This window comes from Elephantulus edwardii, unplaced genomic scaffold (genome assembly GCF_000299155.1).
Source record: "Elephantulus edwardii isolate Elephantulus edwardi_28Jun2011 unplaced genomic scaffold, EleEdw1.0 scaffold00113, whole genome shotgun sequence".
Lineage (NCBI taxonomy): Eukaryota > Metazoa > Chordata > Mammalia > Macroscelidea > Macroscelididae > Elephantulus > Elephantulus edwardii.
This window is the reverse complement of record NW_006399863.1, coordinates 10,076,909-10,099,301: the sequence shown is the minus strand read 5'-3', so window position 1 is coordinate 10,099,301 and position 22,393 is coordinate 10,076,909. Positions and strand designations below refer to the sequence as shown.

Genomic DNA, 22,393 nt, shown 5'->3' with positions numbered 1-22,393 from the left:
AACTGGACTTTGATCGCACACCAAATAACCAAGATAGGTGATTTGAAGGAACCCAGAGGAGTGCGCGCGCATCAGGGAATTGATTTGGGCCGAGACATGGAACTTCTGCATAACTCAAAATAATGCCTGGTATTCATGCAGCAAGGCTCACTTGGTTTTAAATCCTTGCAATAACTGTATAAAGTGGTTCTTGTACTTAACCCCATTGCACAGACGAGAGAACTGAGACTTCTGGATAAGAAGTATGACAAGAGCGCGATTTAAGCGGTTCTAGTGGGGGAAAGGCTGCTTTCAGGCCCAGAACTATCCGGAAAATCTGGACCCGGACAGGCCTGTGTACTTTGGTGCACCGCCCGCTGTTCCTCCTCCTGTTCCCCGGTAACTACGCTGGGCCCGGCGGGGAGGCGGGCCAGCGGCTGGCGCCTGCGCAGGCGCGCCTCTATGGTCGCGCTCTCGGGGCGCCCTGCCAGGCGCACCCGTCAAAAACGGCGGAGGTTACGCCTTGGTTAAGGCGCTGTTTGGATACTGGTTCCGCGGGGGCGGGGCCTGCTCCGGGAAGTCCTGCCCAGTCATCCCGGTCGGCCCGGTGAGTGTCCCCGAGATCGGCTGGCCGGTGGGGTGCCCCGCCTCTTCCCCGGGCGCCCAGGGATAGAGCCCCGCGGGAGGGGCCGTCGCTGGCAGGGCGAGTGCGCGTGGGTCGGTGCGCGAGGTTTCTCTCTTTCTGTGTTGGGGGATGGGGTGTCCGTCTGCCCATCAGCCTAGCTTGTGTGCATGTGTTTTTCAAAGTGTTTATGTGTATCCATCCACCAGCTTGTCTGTTTCTGAAAGTCTCTCCGCCTGTGTATGGGTGTGTTTCTCTTCATGCGTGTGTAGCTTGAGAGTTGCGTGTGTGCCTGTGTCTTTAAGTGTTTCTGAGGACCTGTGCGTGATTTTTTAAATGTCCATTTTTCTCCGCTTTCCCGTTATCTGACTGTGTATGTGGTGATGGCGGGGAGGGTGCAACTAAGAGGGTGTGTGTAAGGAATCTGTTACATACAGTCAATACGTGTGCATGGAGCCTGCATGTGCATGTAGGGAATGACTTGTGCAAGAGAAAAGCGTGTGGGTGCACACTTTATGTGTGCTTGTGGGTACCCCCAGTGTGTGATTGTCCATGTATCTGTCTGTGGTGCATACCAAGCTGCCAACTGATGGATGGAGGATTTGGGGAGCATGGCTTTGTCTGGTGTTGCTGCAGCCTGCTTGCCAGGGCAACAGCCAGAGAGTGGGTAGGCATTGAGTGTGGCTTGCCAGGAGAATCCCAGCAGGATTGCACAGCCTGGTGGGAACTTGGATTAACGACATTGGAAATATGCGTCTGAGGCTCTTAGTGGAAGTGGAGTGGGATCCTTCTCCTTACAGTTCAAGGTTCTCCTTCAGCACTGTTGTTGTTGTTATGTGCCATCGAGTGTGCTGTGACTCATAGTCTCTGTACGACAGCTCTGAACTCTGCCCTATCCTGAGCCAGTTTCACTGACTCCAACACACCTACTCCCATTACTCCAGGTTCTGTGTCAATCCATATCCTCTGGTCTTCCTCTCCTATTCTGTCCCTCCACCCTTCCAAGCATGAAGTCGCCCAAGGACCAGTTTCTCCCAGCCATGTGTGTGCATTAGAGGGCCTAGTACTGTCCCTATGACACTTGAGCCAGGAACCTGGAACGGGACGCTGAGAAACACCCCTCAAATATGGCCCAGTGAAGAAGGGCCTGACATGACGATTCTCCAGTCCCCAGTCCTTGTGGTTGGTGCTCCAGTAACATGTGTGTATTGGAATACAGGAACAAGGGAGTAGAAACAAGAAATGATGACAGGGACAGCTGTGGGGTCAAGTCCATTGTCTTACTGGAATCTCACAGGAGGCTTAGGGAAGTAACCATGAGATCATCCTTCTCATTTTACTGACAAATAACACCTGGCCAAGAAGTGGAGTCAGGTCTCAAAGCCAGGGCTCCCTGTCTCTTTCTGGGTTCTGGGTCTTGAGCTCTGCCCTCAGGACTGGCAAAGAACCCAGGACTGGAGGACTCTGAGGCAGGTCCTTTGGCAGGAAGCCGGGGGTGATAAAAGGACCTCATTGCTCCTGCTTTGCTGCAGCTCTTTATATTTTTCTTCGTACCATGTCTTTCCCTGGCCCCACACACCCTCATGTCTCCGAATTCCCTCCACTCAACATTTTCCATGAGCCTCATCCCACTTAACCAGGATCTCAGAAAACTCCCTGCCTTCAAGTGGTTCTAAGTCATGGTGACTCTCCATCAGGTTTGCAAGGCTGTGACTCTAAACTGGAGGAAACTATCTTTCTTTTGAGGAGGGGTTGATGGTTTTGAACTCCCGGAGATGCTTCGCATGTTGATTCCCAGCCCAGCATTCTTCAGACTGTGCCACCGAGGTCCTTTAAAAATTGTTATGTGCTGTTGAGTTACCTGTGACTCGTAGCAACCCTAGGTACAATAGCGCTGAACCCTGCATCTAATAATTTTTAGGAAAAAGTATTACATATTACTGTCACTGATTATAATAAAATATTTCTTGGTTTTAACATTATGGTATACAGTGTGATCAAAAGGACCACTCCCAAACCCTCCTCAGGTGGGCATCCCTTTGCACGTGGCCTCTTCTTTGGCAGAGTTCGCTGCTCTGTCCACTAGCAAGGCTCCAGTTTGTCCATCTCACCCTGGACCTTTAGTCTCCACCGTGGCAAGAGAGTTTGCCTCTTTTTCCCTAGTTCCCTCCTCTGTAAGAGGTATCATCATGTGCATTACCCAGTATTCCTGTGAAGATCTGAGCCTTTGTGTGTGAAGGGCCGGGCATAGGGCCGCGCTGTAGAAAGCACTCCATGCACAGTGATGACAGCCAGTGAGCACACTGTGTTCCAGGGGACTTCTCAGTGTGGAATGCGAACCCAGAACCTTCCCCTGAGAGTAAAAGGGGGGGGAGCACCACTGGTTGGAGCTCTGCCTCCGCTGGGTGCTTCTGGATGGGGCTCTGGGTTGAGGCCTAGGGGACCTTGTCGGGGTCTTAGCCTCTTTTCTCCTCTTTTCCTCCAGACGGTGGTGCACACTTTCATGAGTCGGTCCCGGGTGGCCCTGCTGGGCCTGGGCCTATTGCTCATGCTGCTGCTGTACCTAGGGCTGCCGGGTCCCCCTGAACAGACCTCCTGGCTTTGGGGAAACCCCAATGTCACAGTCGTGGCTGGTCTCACACCTGGCAACTCCCCCATCTTTTACCGTGAGGTGCGTCCACTGCACCGGGCACACAGGTGGGTGCTGACCCCAGGGTGCGGTGCAAGGTCTGGCGCCTGCATGGATAGCAGGAGAAGCCTCTGAGAAAGGAAAGTGGCCTCCCCCAGGCCCTCCAGACCCACATTCCCATCTGTCCGCAGGGTGGAGGTGGTACTGCTCCACGGAAAAGCCTTTAACTCCCACACATGGGAACGGCTGGGTACGCTGCAGCTGCTGTCACAGAAGGGCTACCGGGCCGTGGCCCTTGACCTCCCAGGTGAGAGCCTCCCCCTCGGGCCCAAGATGGCTGGGTGCAGCAGGAACTAAGGGCCCACTTCTCACACGGTGAAACTGAACAGGCGGAAAGAACTTAAAATGTGAGGGGGTGGCATTTGGACTAATGACTGAAGAAGGAGTTGTTACATGCCGTCAACTCAGAACCAATCATAGCTGACCCTCCAGCAGGTTTTCAGAGGAGAAGCCGCTGAGGAAGGAAAGTGGCCTCCCCCAGGCCCTCCGGACCCACATTCCTATCTGTCTGTAATCACACAGGAAGAGACTGCCCATCTTTCCCCTGCATAGCAGCTGGTGGATTTGAACCACATGCCTTCGAATTGGCAGGGCAGCTCTTAACCACTAAGCCTCAGGAGCCCCCCAAATAAACAGAGGCAAGTCAAAATATATGGTGACATCATGGAAAGGTCTGTGCTTTTGTTTCCATTTTTTAATCTTAATTAGTGGTGAAAAAATATATTTCAGAGCATTTCCTGATGCAAGTTTTGCATGCATCAGACATTGCAATGACATTGGTTGTTGTCGGTATATGCTGTCAAGTCTCCTGCAACTCATAGCGACCCTATGTACAACAGCACTGAACCCTGCTCTATCCTAAACTAACTTTATTGTCTCTGACACTCATACCTCCACTACCCCAGTCACTGACTATCCATCTCATCAAGGGTCTTCCTCTCCTGCTCTGTCTCTCCACCCTCACAAGCATAATGTCCCTCTCCAAGGACAGGTCCCTCCTTGCAACATGCCCAGAGATGGAGCTTTAAAAATCCTTGCCTCCAAGGAGCAGCCTGGTTTTACTCTCTCCAGGGCAAACTCGTTTGTTCTCTTAGCAGATCAGGGTATATCAAATACTCTTCTCCAGCACCACAGCTCAAAGGCCACAGTTACATTATCCTAATCAGGCAGCCATTCTTGATATCCTGTGCACATCATTCCACCACCACTAACATAAACTGGTGCCCTCTAAAAAGAAATCCCTGTTCCCCCTTCATCCCTCCCCTGTAACCACTAACCATCTTTGGTTTGGATATATTTGCTTATTTCTTCTTTTTTTGTTAAAAAATTTTTTTTGTGTGTGTGTGTGTGTACCATCAAATCGGATCTGACTGTACAGGAAGAGATTGTTCCTCCTTCACCAGCAGATCAATTGGTAGATTCGAACCGCTCACCTCTGGGATTGTGTAGCTTCTTACCACTAGGCCACCAGAGCTCGCCTATTTGCTTGTTTCTTGTTTGCGTGATCCCATACTGCTTGAACTGTTGCAACTGATTTATTTCACTCAGCGTAATGTTTTCAGAGTTCACCGATGTGGTAGCAGGCATCAGAATTTCATTTCTCCTTATGGCAGAGCAGTACTGCATTGTCTGTCTGTCTACTCATCTCGTGGTGAACACTTGCACCCTGGTGGAGGAGTTGAACTGCTGACTGGAACTCCGGTGTTCAAATCCACCAGCGACTCCCTGGGAGAAAGATGGGTAATTTATAGCCTCTGAAAACCCCCGGAGGGTCAGCTGTGAGTCGGTTCTGACTTGATGGCAGGTGAACCTTGCTGTACAAGTTTCTGTTTATGTTCTGCTTTCACTTTTTACCTATGATTGGAATTGCTGGGCCGTGTGAGATGTCTGTGTTCTATTCTTGGATGAGCTGCCAAACTTTTTTTTTTCCTTTTCCCCAGTTACTGCCATCTTAAATCCTTGCCATCAATGAGCGAGGATTTCCAGTTTCTTCACACCCTCACCAACACCTGTTTTCTGATCCCTCCTTTGCTAATGCGGTGAAGTGGTATGTCATTACGGTTTTAATGGCTACTTCAGGGAGTTCTGGTGGCCCAGCGGTAAGAAGCTGCTCTGCAATACCGAAGGCACACAGTTCAAATCCACCAGCTGCTCCATGGGAGAAAGATGGGCAGTGTCCTCTTTATGCAAATTAACTGCCTCTGAAAATCCACCATACGGTCAGCTGTGGATTGGTTCTGACTTTAAAGTCCTTAAAAAGAAAAATAAAAAAGATTAGTAGCCTCAAAAATTGGCTAGAGGGTCACTGAGAATTGGAACCGACTTAAGGGCAGTGAGTTTTGGGTTCTAATGACATTAAATATAAATGTATGCGTTTTGGGCCATTTGAATATCCTTTTTTATGAAATGTCTCTTCAGATTCCTTGCTTGGTTTTTTTAATTTGTTACTTGGTGTTTTATTTATTGTTAAAGAATTAAACATCTGTATGTTCTAGATAATAGACCCTTATCAGATGTAAGGATTTCAGCAATTTTCCCAAGCCATAGGTTGCCTTTGCATTTTGTTAATAAAGACCTTTGATGCACAGAAATATTTTAGTTTTAGGGAATCACCTTTATCTGTATCATCTTCTGCTGCTTGTACTTCTACAGTCCTGAGAAGGTCTGTGTTTTTATTTTCTATCTTGAAAGCTCCGTTCTCACAGAGCAATGAGAAGTGTGATTGAAGGGAGCTCTGGTGGCCTAGTGGCAAGAAGCGGCGTTGCAATCCCAAAGTCGTGAGGTTCGAATCCACTAGATGCTCCTCCTGTGCCAGTCAGATCCAATTGGATTCGATGGTACACACACATACACAGAGCAAGATGCTGCATTGCAATCCCAGAAATGTGATTGACTTTACAGGAGACTGCACAGTGTATATCACTGTACTTTTTGTGATGAACTTTATAACTGTAGCATTTTTTTAAAGGCAGAAATGATTCATGCTAACATTCTTGTCATTAAAAAAATAGTCATTTAAGAAATATAGCAGCTTCAAAGCCCCTAGGGGCCCACACCACATTTCTCAACTTCTCACCTCTCTAAGGAGTTTGGGGACCCTCTTCTGGGCCCTTTCACATGCAGGACTGTAGTGGGTGTCGTGGAATGTGATTAGTGTCCTGCTAAGCGGGACCATCTGCAGCTTGGTTTCCTTCCATTGCTCTGTGTCTTGTGGATCCCTTCAGGCCCTGCAGGCCTCTCTTGCTCTCATAAACTCTGCAGCTTGTGCTGCAGGAGGGATGACAGGATTTCTCTGGCCTTTCTTCAACTGGTGAATAGGAAGGTTGTCTTACGGTTTGTTTTCTGTTGGTTTAATTGCTCAGTTGGCAGAAGCACCTTTGGATGTGTTTCGTTGGGTCCATGAGCACGAATTTCTCTAGGTGAGGTAAAAACTTGTTATTGTTGTTGTTGTGTGTACCATCGAGAAGGAACAGACCTATAGCTGATCCTCCAGCAGGTTTTCAGAGTTAATGGATCGCATGGGAGGAGACTGTTCATCTTTTTTCTGTGGAGCAGCTAGCAGATTTGAACCATATACCTTTGTATTGGCAGCACAGTTCCTTACTTACCATTGAGCTACCAGAGCTCTCTATTTAAAAAACCAACAGCAACAACAACAACGACAATGATGTGAGCTCAAATTGACAACTACAACTTGAAAAGCTAATAGGCAGCTTAGGAGGCAGTGAGCTCATGTTAATGGAGGAGGATGAATTCAGAAGAGGAGGGTGAGAATGGTTTCACACCTGGAAGAGTATGATCAGATGAGCTCGGCCTGCTGGACTCGGTGAATTGATAAATATTCATTCTGTTGGGTGTATTTCTGGCAGCAAAAATAAAATATTAAAAAAGAAATTACACTAATAACTAGGAAGCAAACTAGGAGATAGAGTGACAAGTGGTGTTAGCTAGTCCTTAGCTGCGTGTATTGAATGCAAGTAAATAAATCTAAAACAATTAAAGAATACTGTAAGATTGTACACAGGAGAAGGATGGGTCTCGAGAAAAAGAAACTTTTCTAGGGTGACTACAAAGGAAAACTGTAGGTTCAAAGGATATACCATTAAAAAAAACTATTATTCTTAAATATTTATTGGGAAATTGATATATCTTATCACTCTTTTTTACATTTTTTTATTACTTTAAAGGAAAATGTATAGAGACTTAGGGTTTCCAGTCATTCATTGTTGCACTTTTCTCCCTGCCTACCCCCTCCCCCATCTTATCACATTTCAAATGTGCAACCAGTGGCATTACTCACAGTGCTGTGTGATCATTGCCATTATATATTCCTATGACTGTTCATCCCCCAAAGCAGAAGCTTCATACCCAGTAAGCATCAGTATCTTGTTCTCCCTTCCTCCTAAGCCCACAGTAGCCACTAATCTACTTTCTACTCTGTGCATTGTTGTCTGTTTGATATATTTCACACACATGGGATAATATTTCAAGGTCATATTTAACTTTTGTTGGAAGCAGGAGTGGCATCCATTTCCTAAATAACATACCTCTAGAAACTCTGTGAACCAACGATAGTTATAGAAATGCTTCAGGCCTTTTGTTCGTAGGGTCACTGTGAGTCATACTCAACTTGATAGCAGTCATCAACAACAACAACATTTAAATTTTGACAAATACTACCTAACCCTCTCAAAAGACCGGGCCGACTTCTCTCATCCTTTAAAGTACCCATTTCCCCAGCACAGGGGATTATCTATCTCATTAGTTTTGCCAATATGATGAATGAAAGATGTGTTTTTTTAGCAGACTTATCCATGGGGGGAAAAGAACGACAGCTTCTAGGACATTTAGGGGAGAAATTCCCATGTCATTGTTTCCCTACCTCTCTGTCTTACTGTGGTGGGCACCAAGGTTTGGGTCTCTGCTCAGCCGCTGCCTGCTGCTGCCCCCAGGTTTTGGGAACTCAGCCCCTTCAGAAGAGGCCAGGACAGAGGCAGGGCGGGCCGAGCTGCTGCAGCGGGTGCTGCGGGACCTGAAGGTGCACAATGCTGTCCTGGTGAGCCCCTCACTCAGCGGCCACTACTCTCTGCCCTTCCTGATGCGAAGTCACCAACAGCTGCATGGATTCGTGCCCATCGCACCCACCTCCACCCGGAACTACACTCAGGAGCAGTTCTGGGTGGTGAAGGTACTGGGAAGAGGGTCCCTAAAACTACTGGTTCCCAGTTCCTTAGCTTAGGTAATGGGGAGGGGCTGGGCTCAGGTCCCTTTTGGAGAGACATGGCCTCATCCTTGATCTTGGATGAAAGAGACAGATATTTTCCAAAGAGGTGGCTTGGAAGTCAGGTCCCCGTGGGGTGCCCTTGTCACAGCTGCTTGTCCCACTTTGCAGACCCCGACCCTCATCCTGTACGGGGAGCTGGATCGTGTCCTGGCACGGGAGTCACTGCAGCAGCTCCGCCATCTGCCCAATCACTCTGTGGTGAAGCTGCGTGCCGCGGGCCATGCTTGTTACCTCCACAAGCCACAAGATTTCCACGTTGCCCTCCTCTCCTTCCTTGACCACCTGCTTTGATGAAGCACTCAGCGCCTGCGTGGGCTGCAGGCTTTGAGTGCCTGGGCTTAGAGGAGCTGGACCAGCTTGGTGGCATGCCCTGGGGTTGGAGGACAGAGTGCCAGGCCCAGTCAGGACTTCTTGTTATATCTCACTGACTCAATAAAAAAACAAACAAACATGTATGTCTTGCCTGGAGACAGATCCAGTTTCTTGGAATACTGCAGGTGGGGTAGGAGGCAAGTCTGTCCCGGACGGCTGGGGGGAGTGTAAAGGGAGCTCTAGCTACCTGGGAGACTAAGATCATGGGCCACTTGTTCGCTGTGTACCCTCACCACTCTGCCTTGGTTTCCTCATCTGTAAAATGGGCATTATGGTAACACCTAGTTCAGATGGTGGTTCTGAGATTGAATGAAATTTGTGATTGGGGTTTGAGATGGAGCTTACTGATACTGCCAGGCCACTAGGCAATCCAGGGACTGGACAGCAAGTTAGGAATGCAGGACCTTTGGCTGAAGGGAGCAGGGTATGTAGGGGCGGGGAGCGGGTAAGGACTTGGCTTAAGAATTAACAGGTTATTAAATCAGCTAGTAGTATAATATTGAATTGTTTCAAAATCAACTTATAATTGATGTCGAGGAAGAGCACTATGTACTCATTAAAATAAGACATTATTGAAGAAATAAAGTACATTTGAAACCCTTAAAAAAAAGAATTAACAGGTTATTATTATCAGGGTATGAAGAGGTGAGGGTAAAGACTTGGCTTAAGAATTAACAGGTTATTATCATCAATAAACCACCAAGCTGGCGTGCTCAACCCCAAGGTGTGAGTGGTTTAGCCCTGACTTAAAATGTCAGGAGGGTTGGGATGTGACCCCTCCTGGATCCCAGTAGCCGGCCTCCTCTGAGTTCAGAGGTTGAAGTCCCCTCCTCAAGCTGATCAGTCCTTGCAGCAGAGGGTGGGGTCCAGAGGACAGCCAGACTTACAGGTGGGTGACCAAGGGGACCCTTGTGCTTCTGTTTATCCCATTCCCCCTCTGGTAGGGCTATTGAAGAGCCAGAAAGCCTGGGACAGGGTCAACCAGAGTGAGCCGGGTGGATGGTGGATGTGTTCTTTAATGCTGTATCCCCATCTCGGGTTCGTACAGTGACATCCCCTGCTACACAGGCACCGACACACCCACCCAGCATCTCACGCTGTCATCACCGGGTCATCACCGATCGGTAGTTGTCCACTCGGCAGCACGTTCACAGGACCACACACACTGTCACACACATGCTCGCATCCATCTGTTCGTCATTGCTGGCACGCTGTCCCGGCGTCAGCTGCGGATACGTGGACCTGCCTCCAGGAGCTCTGTGTTGAAGAGATGGACAGACGTCATTCAGTAACCTCAGCCCCTGAAGGAGCAGTAGACGACCGTGGGCATGAGGAGAGCTGTCACAGGCTGGCCGGGACAGGGCTCTGCAGCGCTGGACCTTAAGAGCGAGAGGGCGCCAAAGGGCCCTTCCGCCGCTTCGGGGAGTTGGCGCCGCCCTACGCTGGCCCGGTTCCCCAGGCGAGAAGCCGCCCAGGGGCGGGGGCGGGCCCAGCCCGGACTCGCCGCCCCTCTGCAGGGCAGGGGCTGGCGGGCCACGCACCGGGGAGCAGGCCGGGGCTGCCCGCTGGGGCTGTGCGAGCGGCCGGTCCGGGATCCGAGCCGCCGCTGACCCTCTCCGCACCCCGGAGTCGGAGCTGGGTGCCCGCGCTGGGACCAGAAGGGGCCCCGGCTCTCCGTCCCCCTGCTCCACGCCCCCGGTCCAGCCACGTGGTGGGCGGGCCGGGGCGGGTCTGAGCCCGCGACCGCGCAGTACTTTGAGTCCCGGTCACAGTCCAGGGTGGGCGCTGCGGAGCGAAGGCGGTCTCCAGCGCCGGACAGGACGAGGTGGGGAGAGGTGGAAAGGGTCTGGGGGCTCCTTGGAAATTGGTAGAAGTGTTTGGAAGAGGGCGGGAGAGTAAATGCCTGGACTGAAGCCTAGCTAATCCCTAGTTGTCTCTGAGCCTCAACTTTCTCGTCTGGAAAGTGGGCAGAGACAGGAATTTAATAGACCTCTTTGGGGGTTTAAGTGCGGAAATGTGTTGAAATTGCCTAGTGTAGCACCTGGAACCGAATCAGTGCTCTGGAACAGCTTCTTTTCAGGCTTCTCCTCAATTCTGTGCATGAGGAAGCTCGCCCTGGGGAGGGGGCGGTACAGGTGGGCCGGGCCTCAGCAGGGAGAACATCCTCAGCCGCTCGCTTTGCCCCCAGCTCTCCTTGCGAAGCACCATGGCCAGCAAGACCCCAGAGGACGAGCACCCTTCGGTGACACTCTTCCGCCAGTACCTGCGCATCCGCACTGTCCAGCCTGAGCCTGACTATGGTGAGCATGTCATTCCACCTGCCATGAGGGTCTGCGGGCTGGGGGCTCCTTGGAACCAGTCCGTAACCCCTGTCACCCAGCTGAACCCCCACAGGCTGTGTCCCAGCTGTCTCTCTAAGCGTTCTCTGGCAATGAGGTGGTTTTGGGTTGTTTTCATTCCCCAGGAGTTCTAGTGGCATAACACTTAGCAGATTTGAACTGCAGAAAAAGATGGGTAGTCTCCTCTGGTTAAGATTTACAGCCTCAGAAATCCAATGAGGGTCTCTGGGAGTCGCAGCGGACTGGATGGTAGTGAGAGTTTTGTAACCATTCCCTAAGTCAGCCAACCACGGCCATCTCTCAAAACTGTGGGGGACCTTTTCTCAGAGGCCCTGCTGCTCCAGAAATTGCTCTTGGTAGCTAGTTAAGGAACAACTTCACCTTATACCACGTGTGATGCTGAGGCAGCTACAAGGAGAAGAGGCCTCCCCCCCCACCAAGTCTGCTAGGACTGGACAAAGAGCATAGTCTGCCAGGGTGGCTGGGAATTCTGTGTATGGATCCAAAACTGCTATGTGATTTCGGAAACGGACACATTGAGTGAATTTCTCTGAGACACAAATGTCCCCAACTTGAAGGAATATAACAATACCTGCCCCAACTTTTCCACAAAAATGTCTCTAGGTGCATCACCACTGAGTTGATGCCATCTCGTGGAGAACCCACATGAGTAGAATAGAACTGCCCCATCGGATTTTCAAAGCTGTAACTTTAGGAAGTTGATCTCCAGGTCTTTTTTAGCAGTATCTTTCTTCTCCCGTGTTGCTGGTGTGCTTGAACTGCCAACCTTGAGCTTAGCAGCCTAGTACTCTTTTCACCACCAAGGAATCTAAAGGATTGCTTTATATTGTTGTTATTTGCTGTCAAGTTGGAACCAACCCTTAGCTGACCCTCCTAGGGGGTTTTCAGAGACAGTAAATTGCATAGAAGAAGATGGCCCTTCTCCCAGTGAGCAGCTGGTAGATTCAAACCATATGCCTTTAGGATTGCAGCACAGCTCCTTGCCGCTAGGCCACCAGAGCTCCTATAGAACCGCTGTTGTTGCTGTGTACTGTCGAGTCAGAACCAACCCATAGCTGACCCTCCAGCAGGTTTTCAGAAGCAGTTAATCATGTAGGAGGAGATTGCCCATCTTTTTCCTACAGAGCAGCTGGTGTCCTCGAACCTCCTGCCTTTGGGATTGCAGTGCAGCTTCTTGCCACTAGGCCACCAGAGATCCCTAAGGAATCACTGATTAGGCGAAAAAGTCTTCCAGGCAACAGGAATCCAGATGTTTCAGGAGCATATGAAGTTGTGTTAGGGAGGCAGTAGCCTAGCTCTGGGTCAGCTCCCCTCCATCATCTGTGTCCAGGCCAGTGGGTTATAGGTGGACAGGAGCAACCCCCAGCCTCTCTAAGACTCTCTGTGTCCCCAGGGGCTGCTGTGGCCTTCCTTGAGGAGAGAGCCTGTCAGCTGGGCCTGGGCTGTCAGAAAGTGGAGGTAAGCCTGGGGGAGTGAGAAGAGGCAGTACTGTTCTACCTGGTCACCTTGTACTGATCACTCCCCTTCCTCACATCTCCAGGTGGCACCTGGCCGTGTGGTGACAGTGTTGACCTGGCCAGGCACCAACCCCAAGCTCTCCTCCCTCTTGCTCAACTCCCACACGGATGTGGTTCCTGTCTTCAAGGTAGGGGGTGTGTGTGCACACGCATGTGTATGGGTGAGGGAGGTATGCAGGCCCTGGGCACAAAGTTGGCCGTTTGAGCTCAGGGGACCATAGGAAAAGTGTTGTAATAACTCCTGCCTCTCAAGTATCCATAATCCCACTTTGGTGGACAGTACATCCTTGCCCTTTGATGTTATATAAATTTGCTCCTACTTTGGCACGATTGAACTAACCATTTGACCCAATACATTTCTTAATCACTATTCCCTTTCCTTGCTAGACAAGCAGCTTCTAAATCATAGAAAGAATTCACATCCTCTCCCTCCCTTTTTTTTTGTAAATGAAAGTAAAGTTTAAATAAGATCTATATTCCTCTGTTCCAACTTGCACTTTTCACTTAAAGATATAGGAACAGATCTTATAACTTGGGGAATTCCCAAAGTGGTTCTGATGCTGACTCTCCCATACTCCACCCCAGACCCTGTGCCCAGCAAGGGCTCATTGCCCAGGGTTGAGGTAGAAGAGGCAGAGATGGGGGCTGGCAATCAGCTGCCCTCTTCAGCCTTCATCTGTCTATCACAACTCTCTTAGCTGCCACGCCAACCAGGCTGTGGGTTCTTAGGACAGGGCCACAGTTGGCCAGAGTGGATTAATGACTAACTATGGGGCTTGCTATCCCTCTCTTGCTATCTCTGCACCCAGGAGCACTGGAGTCATGACCCCTTCGAAGCCTTCAAGGATGCTGAGGGCTACATCTATGCCAGAGGCGCCCAGGACATGAAGTGTGTCAGTATCCAGTGAGTATCCTATGTCCCCGGTCTCTCACAGTATCTGTCCCTGCCAGCTCGATGGAATGGACTGACTCAAGGCCATGAGTGTAATTGGACAACCCCAAGGCCGAGGAATATCTTGACCCTTAACTATAAACGAGTTACTGTTGCATGAATGGAGAAACTGAGGCCCAAAGAGGGATTGGGACTCCCCAGAGTCATCTCTTGGCTGCCCTAACTCTTCCAGCTGTGTGTCCCTTTTCCTGTCCCCTCAGGTACCTGGAGGCTGTGAGGAGGCTGAAGGCTGAGGGTCACCATTTCCCCAGAACTATTCATATGACCTTTGTGCCAGGTAGGAATGGCACAGGTAGGGGCACCTGCCAGGAGAAGGAAGGTAGTCCGCTAATCTCAAGACCCTGCCACCCTTACAGATGAGGAGGTCGGGGGTCACCGAGGCATGGAACTTTTTGTGCAGCGACCTGAGTTCCAGGCCCTGAAGGCTGGCTTTGCCTTGGATGAGGGTAAGCGGGCAGGCAGGCTGCTGAGTGCCCGGGGAGGAGGACGGGAAGTTGCTAGTGAGGACCAGGCCTCTCCATCAGCTGACTCCCCTTTCCTCCCAGGCCTGGCCAACCCCACCAGCGCCTTCACTGTTTTCTACAGTGAGCGGAGCCCTTGGTGTGAGTATGGACATCGGGGGAGGTGGGGGGAGGTGGTCACTGCGCAGATGGGAGATTAGGCCAGAGAGGGCAAGCGCCTGTCAAGGGGGTCACACAGCAAGTTGGAGACTGAATCAACTTTGAACTTAGAACCTCTGTCTCCCAGCCCCTTCCTGTCTGGACTTCTCCTTCCTGTTTCCTTGACCCAGAGCTTCCCTGAGGGACCAGCCTGTGTGGGCTGTGGATTCTGCAGGAGATGAAGGTCCTAGCAGGGGAGGCATGGGCTCACCCTAGGCTTGCTCTGCACTTCCAGCCCCTTCCATGTGAAGACACCCCCTTATGTCTTCCCAGGGGTGCGGGTCACAAGCACCGGAAAGCCTGGCCACGGCTCACGCTTCATCGAGGACACGGCAGCGGAGAAGCTGGTGGGTGGCACATGGTGCACGGAAGGAGGGAGTTTGGAGGTTTTAGAGGCTCTGTCCCTGGCCATTCTCATTATCTTCTCACACTCTCCCAGCACAAAGTTGTGAGCTCGATCCTGGCCTTCCGGGAGAAGGAGAGACAGAGGTGAGGCTGCCTAGAAGAGCCCCCTAGGGGGCATGCATGCTGGGAGGTGGGTGTCGAGCCACCGTCTGTCACTTCTACTCCCCCCTCCCTCCTGCCCACCACAGGCTGCAGACCAATCCCCACCTGAAGCTGGGAGCTGTGACCTCAGTGAACCTGACTAAGCTGGAGGGCGGCGTGGCCTATAACGTCGTACCTGCCACCATGAGTGCCAGCTTTGACTTCCGTGTGGCACCTGACGTGGACTTGAAGGTGCTGTCCCCACTTGGGTCTGGAGGAGGGACCTCCAATGCTCGGTCCCATCCTAGGGACTCAGGGAGCCCTCATAGGGTCAGCTCATCCCCCTTCTCTTAGGCTTTCGAGGAGCAGCTGCAGAGCTGGTGCCAGGCGGCTGGCGAGGGGGTCACCTTCGAGTTTGCTCAGGTATTGACACAGGACATGGAATGGGGGCTTCTGGGAGCTGAGACAGTATATGATACTGTGGGGACGTATGTGTAGCGTGTCTGCTCTTCCTTAGCTATATTGTTGTTAGGTGTTGTTGACTCATAGCGACCCTGTGAACAGCAGCTCTGAGCCCTGTCCTTTCCTGTGCCATCCTCACAATCTCTGACACACTGGAGCCCATTGCTGCAGTCCCTGTGTCCGTTCACCCGGTTGAGGGTCTTCCTCTTCTTCGCTGTCCCTCTACCTTTCCAAGCATGATGTCCTTCTCCAAGGAATAGCCTTCCTTTAGCTATGAGAGACCCGTTTTATCCAGCAACCCTTACCAGTTGTGGAAGCCACCAATGGGCGCTGGAGAGCACTGTGGGGATGAAAATGTGAGCTTCCCTCATGATCTTTACAGTCTCAAGTAGGAAGACAGACACAAATCATACACTTATGTAAGTAATGATTCAGTGAACACACGTGGCCCAGGAAGAGGTGGGACCTGCATTCTGAAGAGTTTGAAAGGACAGGGAAAACCATTCTGGGGAAAAGACTATTGGGCCAGGACCTGAAGGATGGACAGAAAATAAGTGCATTGGAGGACATGGAATATCCTAGGCCTGGAGTCTTTAAGGGACTGAAAGGGAGCCTGTGGCTGGATGGCTGTGGGCACGAGTGAGTGAGCCCTGTATTGGGATAGTCCACCCTGCAAGGAGCCGGCAGGAAATCCCTGCCAGTCGTGATCCCACCATTCATCCCCTCCCTGCAGAAGTGGACCAAACCCCGAATTACCCGTACTGACAACTCAGACCCCTGGTGGGCAGCATTTAGTGGGGTCTGCAAGGACATGTGAGTGCCCCGTGCCCTCCTCACACAGCCAGCTCCTGCATCTCTGTCCTCTCCCTGCCCCGCCCCACCTTCCTCTGTCTCTTCACTTCTTGCCTCCCCTCCACGCCCCTCCTCCCTATTCACCAGGCCCTCTCCCCTGCAGGAACCTCACTCTGGAGCCTGAGATCTTTCCCGCTGCCACTGACAGCCGCTATATCCGCGCCGTAAGCTCCTTGCATGAAGGTGGGGTGCACGGTGGGGTGAGCCTGGGTGTCAGCCGTCCTGCTAATGGCTCTTCCTTGCCCCCGCAGGTGGGAGTCCCAGCCCTGGGCTTCTCACCCATGAACCACACACCGGTGCTGCTGCACGACCATGATGAACGACTACATGAGGCCGTGTTCCTCCGCGGGATTGACATATATACCCGACTGCTGTCTGCCCTGGCCAGCGTGCCTGCCCTGCCCAGCGACAGCTGAGCTGCACGCTCCCCACCTCTGACCAGTGCCAAGGAGCCACTGTTCCCTCCCCCAACAATAAAGTCAGTGTGGAAACAGGAGCTGCCTCTGAGGTACTAACAATGAAGATACTCATTCTCAGGGGAGATGTTTACCACCCCATTTCACAGATAAGAATGCTGAGTCCAGTTCTGTGCTCTGCCATCAATTCTGTGCACTTCCATTTGGGAACATGTCACGTTCCCCGAGGCACAGGGCCCCATCTTCCTTGTTCTCATTGGCCATCGTAAATCTGTCCTGTGAAGGGGTACCCAGGACTTGAGAAGCCTCTCTTGGTATTTAGGGGCACTCTTGGCATTCTGAGACCAAAGGACCAGAACTAGATGTCCGAGTGGACAGATAGCAAGGCATGACAGCATTTGTCAAACTCACTGGCTGACACGAAGGTGTGACCCCAAGGTCTGAAGTTGGGAGCAGAGTCAGAGAGAACACGGACCTTGTTAGGCCAGGTTAGTTCATCAGGGTCCCTAATGCCTGGATCAGGTAGATGTCATGGGTCAGTGTGCAGAAAGGCCCAGGAGATGGACTTCATCCAGCTGGTCTTATTCAGTCTCACTCAGCTGTGACCTGGGAACCGAGTTTATGCCCGTAGCTGGTCTGCTGCAATCAGGTTCTGACCTTTATGAGCACAGCGCAGGGAGGGCCTGCAGGGGACAGCTTGTTAAGTTCCTTGTTTTGGTGAGAGCCTGCAAATGTGCCCTGATGGCCTAATACTAATGGTAATCCCTACCCATTCTTAAGATTGAAGAGCAATTTGATGCCTTCAAATTGCTGTTTTGACAGGGAAACAAATAAACCATGGACTGCCAAGAGAACAAATCTTTGAGGGAGTACAACCAAGGTGTTCCTTGAGAGACAAGGATGGGGGGCGGGGGGAAACAAGGATGATGAAACTTTACTTCCCATACTTTGGGCCAGTCCATGCTGGGATAAAGGATCAATGAAAGAAAAGGAAGGTTCCCTCCATCCTCAATATAATGGGTTATGGAAGAGATTAGGATTGAGCATGATAGGCAAGGTTTTTGTCTACCCTTCACAGGGTTACTGAGCCCCACCTTTTAATGAGTTCCAACTTCCTTGAACTCTCCATGTAATGTGAGTGGTTTTAAAAGCTCGTTTATAGGGGAGCTCTGGTGGCCTAGTGGCAAGGACCTGCAACTACAATCCCAGAGGCGCATGGTTCGAATCCACCAGATGCTCTGCCGGGGAAGGAGGGACAATCTCCTCCTGTACCAGTCAGATCTGATTTGCTGGTACACTCACACACACACACACACACAAAAAACCAAAAAACTCGTTTACACACTGCAATCCCAGAGGTGTGTGGATCAAATCCACAGATGCTCTGCTGGAGAAGGAGGGGCAATCTCCTCCTGTACCGCTCAGATCCAATTTGATGGTGGTTGTTTGGTGCTGCGTAGAGGACTCATAGTGACCCTATGAACGAACGGCCTGAGCACTGTTCATACAGTTTCTGGAGGCAAGCCATTTTGGAAGTGGATGCCGCTCCTGCTTCCAGGCTTAGCTGGGAAGCTCCAGCCAACACTGTCCACCATGGGTACCCATTACGATTGGCACATCACTGTCACAGCAACCACCTCTGTACCGCAACGCACAGACCAGTGCTATACCACCTAGAAGAACATTTGACAGGAAAACCATTTGAACCTGGCCGAGGGCTGCATATGAAAATCACCCACCTTCGGCTTGGTAGCATAACTTCCTTTCCAATAGGCCAACGTAGCTCTTTGTCGTTGTCAAAAAGTGTACTGATTTGATGGTACACATTTTTTTTAAACTCATTTACAAACAGTTCGACTACAGTAGAAACTTGCCCACCGTTACACCACTTGGAAGTGATGGTATGGACACCTTAACCTGTCAGGCCTTGGGCCCCTCCCTCTGCTCTAGGCACGCTCTGTAAGAGAGGGTCATGGCCTTAGAATAGCCCAATTGAAGCCTTTCTAGCCGCTTGGGAAGCTCCCTGGAGGGATCATTTTCCCCTCAGGAAAGGACTAGAGGTTAGAGGAAGAGCCTTTATGCTCCGTTTTAAGGCCTGGCTGCTCAAGAGTGACCTAGAGTACAAAGTCAAGACTCCCCATCATCTAGCACAGCTTGGGGAGGTCAGCTGGTTCCCCTTAGAAGGTACAAGGTTCAGTCAAGAGACAGAACTGCAGAGAGCCCTGGTTGGGCAAATATATTAGGGCTCGTTGTTGAACTACCTCCATCCTTTACAAGATCTATGATCCTGAAGGTATTTAATTTGTAAAACGAATAGTAGGAACTTCAGAAAGGGGCCTGTTTGAGAAATCGCCTGTTGTCTCAGCACCATGTTCAGATTATAAACCACATGACCACCATATGCAAAGGCTGCCTGTGAGGCTGAAGTACAGCTAGCAGTACTGCTACGTGCATGATTACATCACTTGCTTGTCTGAGGGCAGACTCTGCAATGAAGCAGCAGGTCCAGGAGATACACAGGTGTCTTCAGCTGTAGTATTTCCATGAGGTACCTCCTAACTAGCTCATCTATGCTTCTAAGTCACTCTCCCTTTAGGATCCCCAACAGTGAACCCTGGCCAGGTACCCTAGGACCACCCCAGGCCAAAGTAAAATCTTTAGTAGGACCCTTCCACTTAAGAAGGAGGGCCTTTAATAAGGACATTTGGGATTTCTCCCTATAGTAAGCAACAAGTTCTGTGCTTCTGCTCCCCACCCCCCAGAGGAGGATTTATAATCCTCTTACACACACACTCCTGACCCTCAGCCCCAGAGAAACTTAACAGACAATAGCTCCTGCCTTAAGGATTTATTTGTACAAATAACACAGGAGGACACCAGGCCCATGTAGATGGCAACAGCCCAGGGGGTCACACCAGTCCTTCTGTCCTCAGATGGAGAACTCAATTATAGAGCCTTTGCAGGAGCCTGGCTTGGAGCAGGAGCCTGAGTTGAGGACTTAGCTGGAGCTTCGGCCTTACTGTCAGCCTTGGCTTTTGGCCGGTTAGGCCTGAGCCCCTTGGCAATGCGGGCCCGAGCACGCTTCCCAAGCCTAGGATGGGCGATGTAGGCAAGTCGGCTGAGCTTGCGGTTGACTCCTCTTGGGATCCTGGGCTTGACCTCTTTGGGCTTGACAAGAGCCTTCACAGCCTCAGCACGTATCTCCATGGCCTTGGCATTGTTGGCCTGCATCTTCTTCAGGCCCTTCTTGTTGTGCTTCTTGGCAAAGCGCATGTTCCTCAGGAATTTGGGGTCTACCTGGAAAAAGAAAAGGGACCAGCAGATGTTCAGTGCAATGTGTGCTGCCTTACTCCAGGGGAGCCCAAGAGAATATCAAGTTTAAAGACTACCTCTCAAAATTTCAGCCTAATGTGGTATGTAATTTGGCTCCACACTCAACAGTCTTGGCACCAGCAGCCAGGAAATTAAAAGGCGCATTGTCATGGGAAAGTCTGCTGTTAGTGACCTCTCCAAAGTACTGAAGAGCAATGGTCTCTCTGGAGATTAAGGTGCGTCTGATACAGGCACAGCGCAGGAGGGGAAGGCCCTCTCTGAGGTGGATTCAGTGACTGGGACAATCGGAATGGGAGTGTCAGAGACAGTGCGATTGGCACAGGACAGAGCAGAGTTTAGGGCTGTTGTACATAGGGTCAACTATGAGAGTCGCAAGCGACTCGACAGCACATAACAACAAAAGAACAATGTGTTACATAAAGACCACAAAAAACCCAAATTAATGGCTGTCAGACTCCAATTTCCTACCTGATTCCCAACAGAGGACTAAGACAAAAAGGGTAAACTGAACCTAAGTTTAATTGTTCCCTCCAGACAGAAAACAAAAGTGCAGAGGACAAGGGTGGGGACCGGCCCAGTTCTCACAAGGCCCCTAACCTGCCTCAGTAAATCCTTACAACAATCTGCCTCTAAGCACTGACCTGGGTCAGACAGAGGTACCTCTACTAAATAAATAAATTTGCCTTTTTTTTACAATTTATTTATTTTCACTTGTTGTGTGCAGGTGAATTAGATCAGACTGGCACAGATTTCCCCTCCTTCTCCAGTGGAGCATCTGGGGTATTCGAACCCAGCGCCTTCAAGATTGCAGGGCAGCTTCTTGCCACTAGGCCACCAGAGCTCTAGTTGTTGTTATGTGCCATCGAGTCGCTTGCAACTCATAGCGACCCTATGTACAACAGCCCTAAACTCTGCTCTGTCCTGTGCCAATCGCACTGTCTCTGACACTCCCATCCGGATTGTCCCAGTCACTGAATCAATCCACCTCATAGAGGGCCTTCCCCTCCTGCGCTGTCCCTCTCCAAGGACCCATCCCTCCTGGCAACATGTCCAAAGTATGTTAGACGGAGCCTCAGAATCCTTGCCCCCAAGGAGCCACCCGATTTAACCCTTTCCAGGACAAATCTGTTTGTTTTCCTAGCAGTCCATGGTATTCTCAATACTTTTCTCCAGCACCACAGCTCAAAGGCATCAATTCTCCTTCTGTCCTCCCTAGTCATTGTCCAACTCTCTGATGCATAACAAGTGATTGCAAAGACCATGGCCTCTATCAGGCAGACCTAAGTCTCCAGAGAGACACCGTTGCTCTTGAGTACTTTAGAGAGGTTCCTAACAGCCGACTTTCCCATCGTGATACGTTTTTGGATTTCCTGGCTGCTGGTGCCAAGAGTGTTGACCGTGGAGCCGAGCAAACTGAAAACAGAGCTCTAGAGCTACCTCTATTTTTAAAGTGTTCTAGCTAAGCAACAAGAGATGCTGGTACAAACTGCCTTCAGGAAGCAGGTCCTGACCAGAAGATTAAAGCTGGGCTGGGGAAACATGAGAAACCTTTGTTATAGTCCATGACAGCCCGGTATTCTGGTAAACTGGTAAAAGGAGGTGGGGGAAGAGATACGGTGGGCTGTGGAATCCAGTAAGATGAGAGCCAGCTTAAGTATTCAAGCCAGAGCTGAAAAGTAACAAATAAATGTCTATGAGAGTCAGTGCACTCACCCCCTTAAGAGACTCGTATCGTTGTGATCTTGGTTTCTTGATACCATTTCTGTGCCATTTTCGGGCTGTAGGGAAAAAGATCCCCCCAAAAAAAGAGCATTACGTCTATAAATCCACCAACGTCAAAAGTGGCAAACTTGGCAGAGGCATTACTTCCCACAATAATAATGAAATTTGGGAAACCCCTAGCACTGAATGCCCATCACTGTGGTTCGGGATTTCAAATGGATCCCTGACTCCTAAACAGAACAGCAACACTGGAGGAAAACAAAAGCAGTGTCGATTCACAGTGGATATTCACCCCCCTCACTACTCCCTGCCTCCCCACATCCCATATTTAAACTATTCAAGGGCACAGTCTGGGCACAGACCTGAAGACTGAGCCCAGAAAACTTACACTGGTTGTGTGTGGTGTGGTTCTTGGACTTGGCCATGTCTGCACCTGAAGGAAAGCAGAGATCAGATCTGGGGACTCACTGGGCTGGAACCTTCCCAGGTTGTCATCTGAGGCCTGGTCCGCTGGCCCCCACCTGGCAGACTCACTCTGCACGAGGCAGTACCGGCTGAGACCTCTTAAAGCCAAACAATAGTGTCCAAAGCTTCCCCTTCAAACCCGCGCCGCCGGGAACTGGAGGACTATTCCAAATTCCAAGCTCTCCCGCCTCCCCTTTCCATCTGTCTCTCGAGAACCTGCGAG

The 22,393-nt window shown here is 50.7% G+C and overlaps 3 protein-coding genes across 6 annotated transcripts; 2 read left to right on the top strand and 1 right to left on the bottom strand.

Annotated features, from left to right (window-relative positions):
- Positions 1-571: 571 nt before the first annotated feature.
- ABHD14A (abhydrolase domain containing 14A) lies at positions 572-8,865 on the top strand. The gene is made up of 5 exons (XM_006892304.1): positions 572-586; positions 3,087-3,298; positions 3,422-3,537; positions 8,243-8,478; positions 8,683-8,865. Exons 2-5 carry the CDS (start codon positions 3,105-3,107, stop codon positions 8,863-8,865), a joined length of 729 nt encoding a protein of 242 aa, XP_006892366.1. The 5' UTR covers positions 572-586; positions 3,087-3,104.
- A 2,273-nt stretch (positions 8,866-11,138) lies between these two features.
- ACY1 (aminoacylase 1) lies at positions 11,139-16,752 on the top strand. Of its 4 annotated transcripts, XM_006892257.1 has the most exons (14): positions 11,139-11,246; positions 12,700-12,764; positions 12,847-12,951; positions 13,633-13,727; positions 13,976-14,052; positions 14,132-14,221; positions 14,321-14,377; positions 14,708-14,781; positions 14,874-14,923; positions 15,028-15,172; positions 15,275-15,343; positions 16,116-16,195; positions 16,338-16,398; positions 16,486-16,752. In XM_006892257.1, exons 1-14 carry the CDS (start codon positions 11,153-11,155, stop codon positions 16,648-16,650), a joined length of 1,227 nt encoding a protein of 408 aa, XP_006892319.1. In that variant the 5' UTR covers positions 11,139-11,152; the 3' UTR covers positions 16,651-16,752. The 4 variants fall into 4 exon arrangements, with proteins under 4 accessions (XP_006892319.1, XP_006892321.1, XP_006892320.1 ...); XM_006892258.1 differs by lacking the exon at positions 12,700-12,764 and having other exon boundaries at positions 11,153-11,246; positions 12,887-12,951; positions 16,486-16,650; XM_006892259.1 differs by lacking the exons at positions 14,874-14,923; positions 15,028-15,172 and having other exon boundaries at positions 11,141-11,246; positions 16,486-16,751.
- Positions 16,753-19,596: 2,844 nt separating this feature from the next.
- Positions 19,597-22,130, bottom strand: RPL29 (ribosomal protein L29). Its single transcript, XM_006892303.1, has 3 exons — positions 22,094-22,130; positions 21,697-21,761; positions 19,597-19,947 (listed from the first exon to the last, which is right to left on the bottom strand). Exons 1-3 carry the CDS (start codon positions 22,128-22,130, stop codon positions 19,597-19,599), a joined length of 453 nt encoding a protein of 150 aa, XP_006892365.1.
- Positions 22,131-22,393: the final 263 nt, after the last annotated feature.

Excerpts from the sequence above, each read along its gene's own strand:
- ABHD14A (XM_006892304.1), top strand. The coding sequence starts at position 3,105 with ATGAGTCGGTCCCGGGTGGCCCTGCTGGGCCTGGGCCTATTGCTCATG. Across the intron at positions 3,299-3,421 it reads CCACTGCACCGGGCACACAG|GGTGGAGGTGGTACTGCTCC; the intron begins GTGGGTGCTGAC and ends ATCTGTCCGCAG. Across the intron at positions 8,479-8,682 it reads AGCAGTTCTGGGTGGTGAAG|ACCCCGACCCTCATCCTGTA; the intron begins GTACTGGGAAGA and ends CCCACTTTGCAG.
- ACY1 (XM_006892257.1), top strand. The coding sequence starts at position 11,153 with ATGGCCAGCAAGACCCCAGAGGACGAGCACCCTTCGGTGACACTCTTC. Across the intron at positions 14,378-14,707 it reads CAGTGAGCGGAGCCCTTGGT|GGGTGCGGGTCACAAGCACC; the intron begins GTGAGTATGGAC and ends ATGTCTTCCCAG. Across the intron at positions 15,344-16,115 it reads TCACCTTCGAGTTTGCTCAG|AAGTGGACCAAACCCCGAAT; the intron begins GTATTGACACAG and ends CCCTCCCTGCAG.
- RPL29 (XM_006892303.1), bottom strand. The coding sequence starts at position 22,130 with ATGGCCAAGTCCAAGAACCACACCACACACAACCAGT. Across the intron at positions 21,762-22,093 it reads CCACACCACACACAACCAGT|CCCGAAAATGGCACAGAAAT; the intron begins GTAAGTTTTCTG and ends TTTTCCCTACAG. Across the intron at positions 19,948-21,696 it reads GATACGAGTCTCTTAAGGGG|GTAGACCCCAAATTCCTGAG; the intron begins GTGAGTGCACTG and ends TTCTTTTTCCAG.